This window comes from Panthera pardus, unplaced genomic scaffold (assembly GCF_024362965.1).
Source record: "Panthera pardus isolate Hobbes unplaced genomic scaffold, ASM2436296v1 HiC_scaffold_13, whole genome shotgun sequence".
Lineage (NCBI taxonomy): Eukaryota > Metazoa > Chordata > Mammalia > Carnivora > Felidae > Panthera > Panthera pardus.
Genome location: NW_026526688.1, coordinates 49,451,460 through 49,465,792, shown reverse-complemented (window position 1 = coordinate 49,465,792; position 14,333 = coordinate 49,451,460). Strand labels below are relative to the sequence as shown.

At 44.0% G+C, this 14,333-nt stretch overlaps 1 protein-coding gene across 2 annotated transcripts in view; it reads left to right on the top strand.

Moving 5' to 3' along the window:
• Positions 1–14,333, top strand: part of SCARA5 (scavenger receptor class A member 5) — a 126,460-nt gene that overhangs the window by 24,810 nt on the left and 87,317 nt on the right. For both annotated transcript variants that reach the window (XM_019440874.2, XM_019440873.2), the window contains exon 3: positions 5,492–5,620. In XM_019440874.2, the coding sequence (XP_019296419.1) occupies positions 5,492–5,620 (129 nt within the window). The remainder of the gene's footprint in view (positions 1–5,491; positions 5,621–14,333) is intronic.

Sequence of the window (14,333 nt, the reverse complement as noted above, 5' to 3'; positions counted from 1 at the left end):
GGTATTTATTTTAATGTGTAAGAGGAAGATAACTGATTTTCCACTTACACTGATATAAAATTTCCTTCTCAAAGAAGTTAAAGTTTTAAGAAAATGGAGCGACAAATTCTCGGCCATGGCAAACTTCTGCAGGCTACACGCAGGTGGAATATCTTGAGGCAGGGTAACCATCCATTTACTTCCAGCCGATCAGGAAACCATAGGCCCATGCTGAGATGAACAATGTCTTCCAGCCTGGCATTCAGGGGCCTTCTCTGCAAGTCACGTTGCATTTTTCTTTTTCTTTTTTTTTAGTTTCCATTTGTACCCTTAGAGCCACTATCCTTGCCCTCCCCAAGCTTCCTTCTCTTGGCTTTCTGATCTCCTGAGAAGCCACCCTCAGTTTGTGGAGGCCACTACAAGATGGAGAAAACTTTCCCTTGATTCTCCTAGATCTTGGAAGCATTTTCTGTTTGTTTGTTTTGCGTGTGTGCCATTCTCTCCCTTGATCTGGTCTTGTGTGTGACCATGTCTGCAAACAACAACTATGTTTAATAACTAACAGCTTTGCCTGGTGCTTTCTTCATAACTGTTCTCACATGGAGGAAGAAGTTTTTCTTCTTAAAGTCATAGTTTTCAAATTTAGAATAGCTGTAAATCAGAGGATGATGCTGAAGGGAAAGATAACGGATTGTGGCTCATCTAGAAAGGCCTGCCCTTGTAAGCCTTGCTGAGTTGCTGCCTTCTTCATGCAGCCTCTGGGACCTCTTCCCGGACACAGAATGAATCACCAGCTTTGCAATGCAACATTTTACTTGTGCTATCTCTCTCGTACATACCTGTTTCATTCACACCTCTGTAAGTTGTCTCTTTATGTGTCTTCTTCCCCTCATATGTGAGCATCTGAAGGGCTATGGCCATATTTTAACTTCTCATTCAACAATTATTTTGAATGCCTATTACATGCCAGCCACTGGTCAGAGAACTGGGAAGTTGGAGGTGAACAAGGCTGACACTGTCTCTCCCTCATGCAGCTTGTTGCCTTTGCCTTTGACAATGTCTGTCATAAGTGTATTAGTTACCTTTTGCTACATAACAAATCAGCCCAAAACTTAGCAACTTAAAACAACAAAAAGTTATTATCTTCCCAGTTTCTGAGGAAACCATGAGTGTGCAAGGAAAGCCAAGATTTCGTCTCCTTTTTCAGATGAAAATTTCACTCAGAAACATGTTTATATATAATATAATCTGGCAGAAATCTGGGAACAGCTTAGTTTGGTAGTTCTGGCCCATGGTCTCTCATGAGACTTCTGTCAAGATCTTGACCAGAATGTAGTCATCTGAAGGTTTGATTTGGCTGGTAGATCTGCTTCCAGGCTCACTCACGTGACTATGGGCTGAAGGCCTCAGTTCCTTACCAAATAACCTCTTCATAGGGTGTTCATAGCGGCTGGCTTCCCCCCAAATAGATGTTCCAAGAGAGACAAAGTGAGTGAGGAGAAGTTGCCGTGTCTTTTATCTAATCTCAGAAGTGACACACAATCACTTCTATTGGTCGCACAAACCAAACCCTGGTGCACTGCAGAAGGAGACTACATAAGGGGGCATGGATCCTGGGGGGGCCATCTTGAAGGCTGGCTACCACAGTGGGGCAATCGATACTGGCTGTTCAATAAACGCATGGTAAAGTTTGCACCTTAGTAATCCATAAGTCAAAAGCTCTAGTTTTTTTAAAAATAGACTTTACTTTTTAGAGTGGTTTTAGGTTTACAGCAAAATTAAGCGATAAGTACAGAGCATTCCCATATGCTCCCTGCCTCCATACGAGCACATCTTCCACCACAGTGGTACACATATTATAATTGATGAACTTACATTGACACATCACTATCACCCAAAGTCCACAGTCTACATTAGGATTCTCTCTTGGTGTTGTGCATTCAATGGGTTTAGACAAATGTACAATGATATATATCCATCATTATAGTATCATATGGAATAGTTTCACCACCCTAAAAATTATCTGTGCTTTTCCAATTCATCCCTCCTTCCCTCTAACCCCTGCCTTTTCCAGAATGTCATATAGAATCATACATTATATAGCCTTTTCAGGTTGTAACTTAGTAATATGCATATAAGCTTCCTGCATGTTTTTTTCATGGCTTGATAGCTCATTTCTTACACTTTTTTTTTAACAAATAAGTGAACATCCTTTTTGCCCTGGTTTTACTGACTGTATCATTTTGGAGTGTTTTTAAATTTTTTTTTTTTAACGTTTATTTATTTTTGAGACAGAGAGAGACAGAGCATGAATGGGGGAGGGTCAGAGAGAGAGAGGGAGACACAGAATCTGAAACAGGCTCCAGGCTCTGCGCTGTCAGCACAGAGCCCGACGCGGGGCTCGAACTCACGGGTGTGAGATCATGACCTGGGCCGAAGTCGGACGCTTAACCGACTGAGCCACCCAGGCGCCCCATTTTGGAGTGTTTTTAATCTTCCACTAGGCCTAAATAATTTGAATGGTTTACCCAGCTAACAGACTGCTGCCACATTAAACTAAAAAGCCAGGAAATGTGTTTTGGACAGACTTAGTAATTCATCTTTCCCCTAACTCGTCTTTTTTCCCTTATTATCACATTCTCTAGGTATCTTTCCAGAATCATTCATGTTCTACTTATCTAATGCAGTTGTGGAAAACCTCTGTTTGAAATTCTTTAATGTTCTATTTAAGATATTGAGTCTTGCTAGAATAACTGCTCTCTAAGAAGAAGGACTATGTTGTGTGTTAGTTGATAAAGGGACCTATTGCCAGTGTGTGCTGGCATTAAATAGAAGCCTCAGATACAGAGGAAGGAACTATTCTTTTTTGATGGGAAAAATAGGGCTATAGCATTGCAGTTTGCCCCATTCTTACAGTGAGCTAGCAATGCACATGTACACAAGGAAGGCAATATCAAGTTGGCAGTATTGTTGTCTATGTGGCTTTCCTCCTGTTCTGCCAAGATTGAAGGTCAGTACAGACTTGACAATAAAAGGATGGTGTTCTAATGGGTGAAATTGAAGAAAAAGCAGCCCTTGCCCTTGTGGTTGATTAGTTTGGGAAAATGTTTTCATTCTTAGAGAAGGAAGGAGATCTTACTTTTTTGTTTTCCTTCCCCACGTGAAAAATTTCAAGCTGCAGGGCAATCAGCACTCATCTGGCACTTTATAAATTGTGATATAGCCTTGTTAGTCAAGCTGAAAATGTATGTTGTTGCGTGCAGTCCTTAACTATGTTAAGATTCATCTTACTAAACTGCCTCAAGTTCAGGCAAGTTGTAATGACTCGTTGGGCCTCAATAAAAAAGTTACATGCAAAAAAAAATTATATCATTTTTTTTTGGAGCAAGAATGATTTCTTGTTATAATGAACCAGAAATACAAGATTCCATTGAAACTGGAACAGTTAACGGAATATGGTTGATATATATATCAAGGGAAATAAGAAGAGGGTCAAACAAAGCCAATGAAGGAAGAACCCAAGATTGGCTTGGGATAAAGGTAAGGATAATAGCATTTCAGCACAGGCATCTTCTGACCACTTTCAGCAGTTAGTTGGCCATTGTCAGCAGCAGTGCTGTCATCATCTAAAGAGGAAGCAGGGTGTAGAGCAGGAGAGCTGGAACAACTGTCATGTTAGCAAGGACTCATATTTGTGTAGTGTCCAACACTGTGCCCGCCACTCTGACTCTGCAAGGAAACAGTTTGTCTCTAGTACGTTACAACCAGAAAGCCAGCAGCGCTCATGAGAACAACAACAAAAGGCTGAGGTGCTACAAGAAGCCTTCATATTCAGGAGCAAAACAGCTTATAGATTCTATTGTGTAAAAATCAATAGAAAGTCCTGGAAAAGGACTGAGAGGGAGTTGAAAGGATGTACTCTGCTCAAGTCTTAGTGGAAAAGCAGGTTAACTTTTCAAAATTTGCCAGTAGTTAAGGGTTGATGAGAATGGTAATTTGTCTTTCTTTACCAACTGCTCCAAATTGTATCCAATGTTTTATGTAAATATTATGTAATAGTTCTACCTAACTGTTTTAACAGCAGTATTTTCACTAAAATGGAGTAGATGAGTGGGAAAATGTTCTTTGCTCAACAATACCTCTGGGGAGTCAGGAAACCAATGTGGTCACCCATGCTTTCCCTCCTGATAACCAAACCTCCTGAAGGCCCCCAGAGGTGGTTATGGTACCTGAGAGATAATAAGTAGCCCCAGAAGCATCTTGCTTGCAAACCCAAAGTTACCAAGGAATTACAAATGATCACATCATCTTTAAAAACATTTCTGAATATCAATTATTTCAGCCTTTTTCTGCTCCCACACCTTCCTCCACGTGCATCACACTCCAATTGGCAACACTGTCCTTCACCAGAGAGGGAGAATAAGTATAAGAGGGGCATGTGGTTTTGAAAAAAAAAAAAAGGCTCTTATCGATTCTTACCTGCCCTTCTGGGAGTCAGGGCAGGAGAGCATCCCTTCCTTCCCACTGTCAGTTGACATAGCAGATGGAGGTTAGTGGCTTCCTGGCCTCCGTGAAGGCCAAGAAACCTGCCTCAAAGGAGGAGTCCAGCTGAAAGATGACCAAGAGTCAGGGCACCTGGGTTCTCACCTAGGATTTGCCACTAACATTTGGCAACCTTTATCTGTAACCTCAAGTGGTTGGACTACAAGATCCATGAGGTCCAGTAGAGCACTGATAATTTGCTGTTCCATATTGGCCAGAAGAAGCTGGTGAGCCTTATGTAGTTTCGCAGGAGGAAGTTACTATGTTTTCCCATAAATCTAAATCTGTGGTTGCAAACTGGTGGTCAGATCTGGCATGTAAGTGCGTTTTGTTTATACTCCCTAGTGTTTTGTAAGTTTTTGTCTTTTATTTTTATTACTAGTTGTCAACACTTGAAACATAGTGCAATTCTCAGTATCACTTCTGGCTTGTCTTGAAAATTCTGTGTCTGGCAACACCTGGCCCTTACTCTTACATCGCAACCTCTTCCACACTGGGCCTGTGCTGTTAGGTTCCTCAGGTCCACATGGCCCACTCTGCTTATTTCCATCCATTCCTGGCCACTGTAGAAGTTAAAGTTTGCAACCCCTGTTTTAAATTTTCTCCATATTCTCTGGGTCACATGGGACAATGTAGAGTATGTGTAAAAGACACATACTCTAGCCTATTTGAGCTTTCTCTGATGCTTGGACTGGTTCCAGGAGGATGAGTTCCTGGGCATGTGAGCTGTGGGCATGCCTATTTGGCTTGGTCATGAATGAGGACGGTGGGGTAAAAGCTAGAAGCTCATAAGCTTGTCATGTTCTGGAAAGTTCCCCATTGTTACAGCTGCGTTACAAGTGTGCAGAAGGTGTATGAGAGGTTCCATGTGAGCATCTGAGTGCATCAGGAGAGATAAGACCAGAAGAAAAAAATGCTTGTGGGGTTTTCAAGTGCCTTTTCCCCTCCTCTTCTTACCTTTATTGTCTAGGTCCATGCCACAAGCGACGGACAGGTGGCTGCTGCACTCAGCTGGGCTCCCTGTCAGCCCTGAAGCATGCTGTCCTTGGGCTGTACCTGCTGGTCTTCCTGATTCTCGTGGGCATCTTCATCTTAGCAGGTAAGGGCACCCTTTCCTGTTGTGGCCTTTGAGAATGTGAATGGAGGTGTATAGGGAGCAACAGTAGATGGGAACTGGAGAGCTTAAACCTCTGCTCTCCATTTTCACAGTCATAAGCCCAAACACTGCCCCTGTCACCATGGAAACCACGAAGGAGGAAGCTGGCTGGTCTTTCAGACCAGCATGACTCTTGAAAGCATTGCCCATTTCATGTGGGATGAGGAGTTGGCAGGCGATATATGAGTTTGGAGAACCTCTGAGTCCAGGAGCAGAGATTTAGCTACTCTGAGTGGCTTCTGACTTTTCGGGCATCATTGTGTGACTTGTGCATCCAGGGCCTCCCTGGAGCTCTATTCTGTGGTTTGCACAAAGCAGGCTAAGCCCCTTGTCCTGGGCATGATGAAAATAGTCATGAGACATTTTGCTGCTGTGGTAATCAGAGTCATCATCAACCTGCTGTCCTTTTGTGATTACTCGGGGGTGGGACAGGTTTGTCCCAGTTCAGCTGGGCTCTTCTCCCCAGTGTCCATCTGCAAGACAGGCTGGTCATAGGCTGCAGTTAGGAGCACATTTTCTAGATAGGAAGAAGGAGAGCTCATGGACTTAGAAAGGGATCAAGCAGAAGACCACATGTGAGCAACCTAGTTCACTGCTCACAGGTCACTCCACAGGTCACAGGTCACAGGTGATGGAGATGGTGAAGCACAGAGGGGCAGAGGTTGTAGTGGTCTCTCCTGACTCCCACACAGAGGGAGAGGTGCCCAATTCCCACCATTCTCAATGAAAGTATGTAAGAGTTGACAAAGTAAGACCAAGGGTTCAGTTTATTTCAACCTCACCCATCCTACATGATAGCCTACTTTGTGTCAGGTTCAATGCTAGAAGTGGATATGCAGCTAAATAAGACCCATGGGCTTCCTTCAAGGAGCTCCCAGTTGTTGGACAAGGCAGAGGCACACAGCTAGAGCTCTGTCTCAAGGCGGAATGTGATAGGGCTGATGACAGAGACTGTATATTGACAACAAGTGCTATGGTAATATAGAGGAGACACACACAGTGGAAGTATGGGTAATGCATGGAGGGGGGTTGGTCAGAGCAAGGCGGCTGGCCAGACCAAGATGACTTAGAGTGCCGAGGGTGGGGCCCATGAGTTAACTCTAGGACAGGGATCGGGAGGCTAAGCACTTGCAGATGACCTTTGCTGGAAATCATGAGGCAGATGCCTAGGACCTCATTGGTATTGTCTCACTTTCTGTCAAGTGAGAATAGTCACCTGGGGCCTATGATGGAATGTTCAATGCTGCCTTCACCTTCAGGGTTCCACACTTGGGGCAAAGGGCATGATTAGGGGTGGTGTCTGTCCTACCACCCCTTGACCTGAGTGGGGGGACAGCCAACAACAACGAGAGAAAGTCATGATTCATCTCAAGGACCCATGGATGATGTCCAGCCAGAGGATGATTTGAACATGTTCTTGGGCTGCTCAGTGGGAGATTGGGATCTGGGTTTTGTGGGCTTGGCAGCCACAACCATAACAAATTTCCAGAATTTTTGGAAACTGTTTCAGCCCAGCAGGAAAGCTAGGCTATGGTATTACAATCTCTCTGCTGAATAGGAACTTTTAGATGACAGAAGAGGGTCTAGAAGAGAGTACCAGACAAATGGGGACCATAGGGCAGGTCTCTAGAGCCTGGAAGCCTGGAAGCGTGGAAGGGCATAATTTTGGGAGAAGATAAAGTTCTCTTCTGTGTCTAGCGGGTTGCCATAAAGCAGGCATATTCTGTGTGACCTCAGAGGGTAGAATTAGACAAATGGGTGAATTTTGTAAGGAAATAGATTCTCATTCAAAATAGAGGAGAGGCTCTAGCAAGTAGTGCTGTTTGGGATGCTGCAGAAAGACTTTTCTCCTGACTTTGTCAACTTGGAGGTCGAATGGGATTTATGATGACATCCTGGAAGTTTCAGAAGGGAGGGTGGATCATGGTTTTCCAATCTAACCAAAATATTGCCATGCTTCCTTAGTTTTCTAGACAGAAACCTGGGGAGGATATTGATCATTATGATCACCTTTGAATTTGAAGTTTCTGGATGCCAAATTGCCTGTGTGGAATGACAGTTTGGGGCGTATCAGAACTAATCTGATGAAACAGAGCATCATACTTTATATCTTGGCTCTGGGGCATGACCACTGTCCCCTCCCCAGGTTCTTCTCTGGAAAATCATGCTGGCCTCTGGGAGGGTTTTGGTGAGGGTGGCCAACGAAAAAATGTAGTCACCAACTGCTTCTCCCCTAGGGAGGCGACTTAAGAATGTAGTGAACAAGTCTGGGATTCTTCAAGGAGACCCTGCCTGACCTAGGTAGGAAGTTTCTTCAGAGCACCCTGATTAGAGACCTCCAGTTATGTCTCCTTTATGAAAATACCAAGACTATGGAGAGATACATGGTTCAGTGTAAATTAGAGCTTACCTAGCCTTCTGTTAGGAGTTCTGCTGTGGCTGCTTCCCCATGTTGGGCAGAATATGCTCTTCATTGTCCTGCTGAGGTCGCCTTCCACAAGAGGTGCTAAAGACTGAGTTGTGCCCCACCACCAAATTTATATGTTGAAGCCCTAACCTTTAATATGATGGTATTTGGGGGTGGGGCCTTTGGGAGTTTATTAGGTTATGAGGGTGGGACCCTCATGATGAGATTAGTGCCCTTATAAGAGGAGAGAGGAGAGGAGAGGAGAGAGAGGAGAGAGAGGAAGAGAGAGAAATCTGCCACGTGAGGACACAGAGAGAGTCGCCTGCAAGCCCGGAAAACAGCCCTTACCAACAACCGAATCTACCCACACCTTGATCTTAGACTTCCCAGTCTCCACAACTGTGACAAACAAATGTCTGTTGTTTAAGCCACCCAGGCTATGGTGTTTTGTTATAGAGGCCTGGACTAAGACAGGAGGAGTTCTGTTTGAACCACTCTCAGATTTCAAAATCTCCTTGTCGACCCAAAGCTCATACATCCTACAGTTGGATACCAAAATTATCCACTCTGACCAAGCACCATGTCTGAATGACTGGTAAAAAATGGTTGTGGTACACGTGCTTGCTCCTGCTGTTTTTCAATATTATAAAATTATAATCTAACTACATAAAATATTACTCTTATAAAACTTCTCATGAGTCTTGTCTCAATTCATCTCTTTATCCAAGTATTCAAAATAAAAGGCAAATACTGTACCTTGTGTTCACGCATCATCCCAACATCCCCTGTTCAATCCAGACATCTGGATTTAAATGATTTTAAACCACACTATTTTCTCAGTTGGGCTTTCTACCCAACTATCCATTCCTAACTGGCATCCTCTTGGGAACTTTATTGATACTCCCACAACATTGCCAAGTTCTATGCACACAGTCTTCCATCATCACTCAACGAGGCTGCATCAGTCCATTCTTCCCAGCCCCCAATTCCTTTAAGACTTTCTATCTCTTCAACCCATTTGATTTATTACCTGGGCTGATGGTTCCATATTATGTTTTTGTTCTGTTCCATGTTCAGTTTGGGACAGAATTGACCATCAGGCTTAATTCAATTCATGAATAAGAGGGTTGAGATTGGATGGTTGTGGGTCCTGAGGTCTTCAGTTCAGCACTTCAGGGAAGATGTGATGGAGTGAAAGGGTTAGAGGAGGTTCATTATTACTCATGACTATTCTGGGACATCACTGTAGTGACAAAGAGTGGTCATGGGGAACAACCTCTTCTTCCTCCTTTCTCCTACCATGACACTACTAAGGAATTTGAATTCCTGCTGTGAAAATGTAATAGCAGAAAGGGGAAGTGCAAACATCTGGGGGCTGATTAACCTGGAGTTTTACAGCAACATAGACTGGAACGGGGAGAGTTCCTGGTGAAAAGGGCTCCTCTCACAGCTTAATTTAATTCTTCCTTAACAGCAACAGTCAGATATTGCCATCATCATCCTTAATCACTGCTTCACCTGTACATGAGTGCTTAGTGGGTGCAGAGTAACGGAACAAACCCTGGTATTTCAGTCCATTGAGGCTGTTATAACAAACTGCCACAGTCTGAGCGGCTTAAACAACAAACAGCTGTTTCTCACAGTTCTGGAGGCTGGGAAGTCCAAGATCAAGCTACTGGCAGATTTGGTGTCTGGTGAGGACCCACCTCCTGGTTAATAGACAGCTGTCTTCTCACAGTGTCCTCACATGCAGAAGGGGTGAGGGAGCTCTTTGGGGTCTCTTTTATAATGGCACTAATCCCATTCAGGAGGGTCCTACCCTCACATCCTGATCACCTCCCAAATGCCCCACCTCAAGATACTATCACACTGGGGGTTAGGATTTCAACATATGAATTTGGGAGGACACAAACATTTAGTTCATAGCATGGGAATAAAAAAGAATCATGAGATGTGTTTCCTGCTCTGGGAGAGTTTAAAATAAGAAGCATACAGGGGTGCCTGGGTGGCTCAGTCAGTTAAGCATCTCACTCTTGGTTTCAGCTCAGGTCGTGGTCTCGTGGCTTGTGGGTTTGAGCCCTAGCACAGAGCCTGCTTGGGATTCTCTCTCTCTCCCTCTCTCTCTGCCCTTCCCCTGCTTTCTCTGTCTCTGTCTCTGTCTCTGTCTCTCTCTCTCTCAAATAAATAAACTTAAAAAAAAATGAAATCAGAAGCACACAAATACATTAGAACAGTACGATGTAGCTGATGCTATGTGCCAAAGGAGAGTCTGCTGATGCAAAGGAGAGTCTGACTCCTGACAGCTGGAGTGGCTGGGAAGGCCTCAGCCTGGGGAAAGCTGAACACTAAGTGTCCCAAATGTCATTTGAACTGAGCACCCCTTTTGTTTATCGCCTCGTTTCAAGCAGGTTTTGGACTCTGCAATCAGAGAACAGTGCGCTCAGAGCCCATAGCCATTTATGTGGCAGATTATTGAGCTCATCATGCATCTCAGAATGAAGAGTGTGTTGCCTGTAGACTTTATTGGGACACCCTGTTGAAGCAGCGCCATGAAATTCCACCCTGTGCTTATTGTAGGGGTGCTGCTGAAGACGTTGTTCATCCCATTACACAATGTTGACACACGCAGAAATTATTTTCTGTCTTAGCCTCAGAAGGAGGTGTGCTTGTCTTGAGGAAATAGTTCGTTTTCACCTTCAGGAGACTGTGAATCTGAAAGTAATTAAAATTGCTTTCAAGAGGTAATTAATGCAAACCGAGAGTTAGCTGTCATCCCCTTGCAAGATGTGTGAATTTGAAAGTAATTAAAATGAAAACCTGCAGACAGATCTGTGGTCCACCCACAGCCACTGTATAGACTTTCCAGAAAGCATTTTTCCATTCATCCTGTTCCTACCCCCATTTAGCGTCTCTCACTACTTCTTCCTTTATCTTGTTCTCATCTACTGTTATGTTAGTGTATTTTATGTGTCCTTGTAAACTGCCTTAATCCTTTTTGGAACAAGGAAGGGTGTTATGCACAGTTTTGTCTTGTAAAAAAAAAATTCTGCCTACTCTCTTCAATTCTGCAAGTGCACGATGTTTTTAAATATGCACATGATGAGTGAGTGAGTGAGCGAATGAATGAATGACAGAGACTAGGAACCTTGGAGGGAATCTTATTTGTGGGGGAAAATGATTATTTCATTTCAGTCAAGTATCTACATGGCACGGTAAATATGGAATCACCACTCAAGGACATGTGACTGGTGGAAGAAGTGTGTAATTAATTACATTATGACACATACATCATAGTCTGTACTGGGTAGGCATTATAGCGTTTAGGGGGAATATTAAGACAGGCAGAGTCACGCAGTACCTTATACTGGTGAACACCATGGACTCTGAAGCCAGCCTATGTGGGTTTGAATCCCCTCTTCTCCGTTACCAGCTATGAGATGTTGACCAAGTTACTGGATCTTTCTGTACCTGAGTTTTTTCATCGGAAAATAAGTATGCTTGCTTCATTGGGTTGTTATGAGATTTAACTATGTTAATATATTTAAAGCACTCAGAAAAGTGGCTCCTGGCACAGAGTGAGCACGCTGATAGTACTCTTGTTATGATAGCAGCATTACTACCCCTACTATATTATTATGCCTGTTTTTTCTTGCTTTTCTTTGCAGTCAGTTAAGCTTGATAGAGGAACTGAGAGTCAGGAATGCTTGAGTTCGGTCCCAGCTCATCCATTAACCCTCTGTAATCTTGGGAAAAATCACTGTCTGAACCTTAGTATACTCATTTGTAAAGTGAGCAGGTTGGAGTAGATCAGTGTTTCCCAAACTTTTTGACCATGACCTAGTTCACACATATACCCATAACTGAAATAATCTTAAGTGTGTGGTAGATGCTGATGATTTTCTATTCTACTCATTGTAAAAGAAATATTCACCATCTATATATTTATGTCATGATTCACAAATAGAATGCAAGCTTTAGTGTAAAATCAAAGGGCTAAATGATAATTCTATTACTCTATGTGTCTTTCAAACATTATTTTTTTTTTTTGAGAGAGAGAGAGAGAGAGAGTGGGGAGGGGCAGAGAAAGAAAGAGATAAAGGATCCAAAGTAGGCTTCATGCTGACAGCAGACAGCCCTATGCGGGGCTTGAACCCTCGAACCATGAGATAGTGACCTGAGCCAAAGTTGGACATTCAACTGACTGAGCCACCCAGGTGCCCCTCAAACATTCTAAGTGAACAGCTATATTCTCTTCAGGATATGGACTTTGAGGGGAAACTTCTGGGTTCACATCTGGGCTGTGCCACTGAATGGTTCTATAATCTTAGGGCAAAAAATTTAACCTCTCAAATCCTCAGTTTTTTATCAGTCACATGGGATGACAATGGTACCTACCCCATAGAGTTGCTGTAAGGATTAAATTAGTTTATACATGAAAACTCTTCATGCCTGGCACAAAAATAGTATTCAATAAATATCATCATTAGTCATTAGTATTGTTGCTATTTAACAATATTGCTATTATCATTGGTCTTGGAACAATCAGAGGGACTTTGTTGTCAGAATAAGAAAGGGTGAGAATCCTGCTTGTTTAGCCTGAGCACCTAGTGGTTTTGTCTATAAACAGAGAACGTTGTATGCTTGGTGTAGTGGGAGGGTCTGTGCCCATACCCCACACGTTTCTAATAAATCCACAGGGGAGGCCTGGAGACTTTGTCTGAGGGATCCTGGCCTTGCCGTGACAGTGCAGGGCTCAGTAAGCCAAGAAACAGGATAGTGTTTCCAGCACTGTGTCTCCTTAGGGAAGAGAGTGAGCAAGCCAGCACCATGGTCCCGTTCCCACCCGTGGCACTCGGGAGCTTAGCCTTGGAAGGAGTCTCAGAGGACATCTTGTACAACCTCCCTCCCTCCCAGGGCAAGAACCTCCCTCCTGACTTCCCAGACAGATGAGGTATTGCGCTTCTACTGAAGAACAGCCACAAGTGACAGAAACTCTTGCCTAATCTTCCTCAACTATCCCACGCATGCTGTTTCTAGCTCCCCTTGTAGGAACAGCTCGCAACAAGCCTTTCTCCTCATCCTCGTGATTGTTCTTCAGCGAGGTGAAAATAGGCTAAGCAAGATTCATTCTTCCAATAGTGACTTGGTCAGGAGACCTACGTGTGTGTGTTCACACCTGCTACGTTATATTGAGGTCATCGTTTTACATACCTGCTCCTCTTCTCGTCCAGAACAAAGCTCCTTCATGATAAGGTACTGTGTCTTGTTCATGCCGGTGCCTGGCATGATGCCCTGCACAGAGTAGATGTTCAGCTAAGGTTTGGCATCAACGTAATGGCCATCCTCCCCCTCCCATCCCCACCCAATAAGCTCCAGGTTTTCGTGGAAAACAAAATTAGACACAGCACTGTCGGTGTAGTCTGGCCAGGGCAGGGTGTGCTGAGCTGTGACGAACTTTGATCTGGACACTGCCCGTCTGCTGATGTAGCCTAAATTTGCACGAGCCTTCCTTGCGGTGACTCATAGTAATACACGATACCACATCCAAGGGATGGGATACTAAGCAGCCATTAATAATCATGTCTGTTCACCAACCCCACCCCCAACTCCAGATATCTTTCAAAGGGAATATTGCCTAGTGAGGGCTTCTCTATCCCATGTCAGTACAACTGACTTTGGTTGGTTTTCTTGTTGCCTTAACTTAAATGCAGATCTTGTTAGTAATCCCAATTAAATGTCATCACGCCGGCTTCTGCCAAGTATTGCAGCCTGTTGGATCAGTTTGAATCTGCATTCGGACATCTGTCATTTAGCTTTCCCTTTCGGGCTTGTGTCATCGGTCACATCTGAGCCAGTATCCCAACACAGTCTCCATTCCACAGCCTGCCGCCACGTGTACGGTTACCGGGAGGACATGACCAATGACACCCCAGCCCGTGCACAGGCTTTACCATCCTGGGAGGTGGGATCGCCTCAAAGACCTCCCCCCTCCCCCGCCACCAGCCTTTTCCTTAAACCTAGACCCTGCTCACCTGAGACACTACCTTTCCCCCTATGTTCCACCTTGGCTGTGTGAACCTTCCCAAGCTATCAGTTTCCCCAGCAGAAGAGACCCCAGCCTTTCCTTAGTTCCAGGGGAGTGGGCAGGAAAAAGAGGAAGAGAATTTTGACATCCTGGCTTTTCCACAAAAAATTCATGGCCTAAGATGAAGGACCTTCCATATCTCCCTTACTTAGATGGATGCCTCT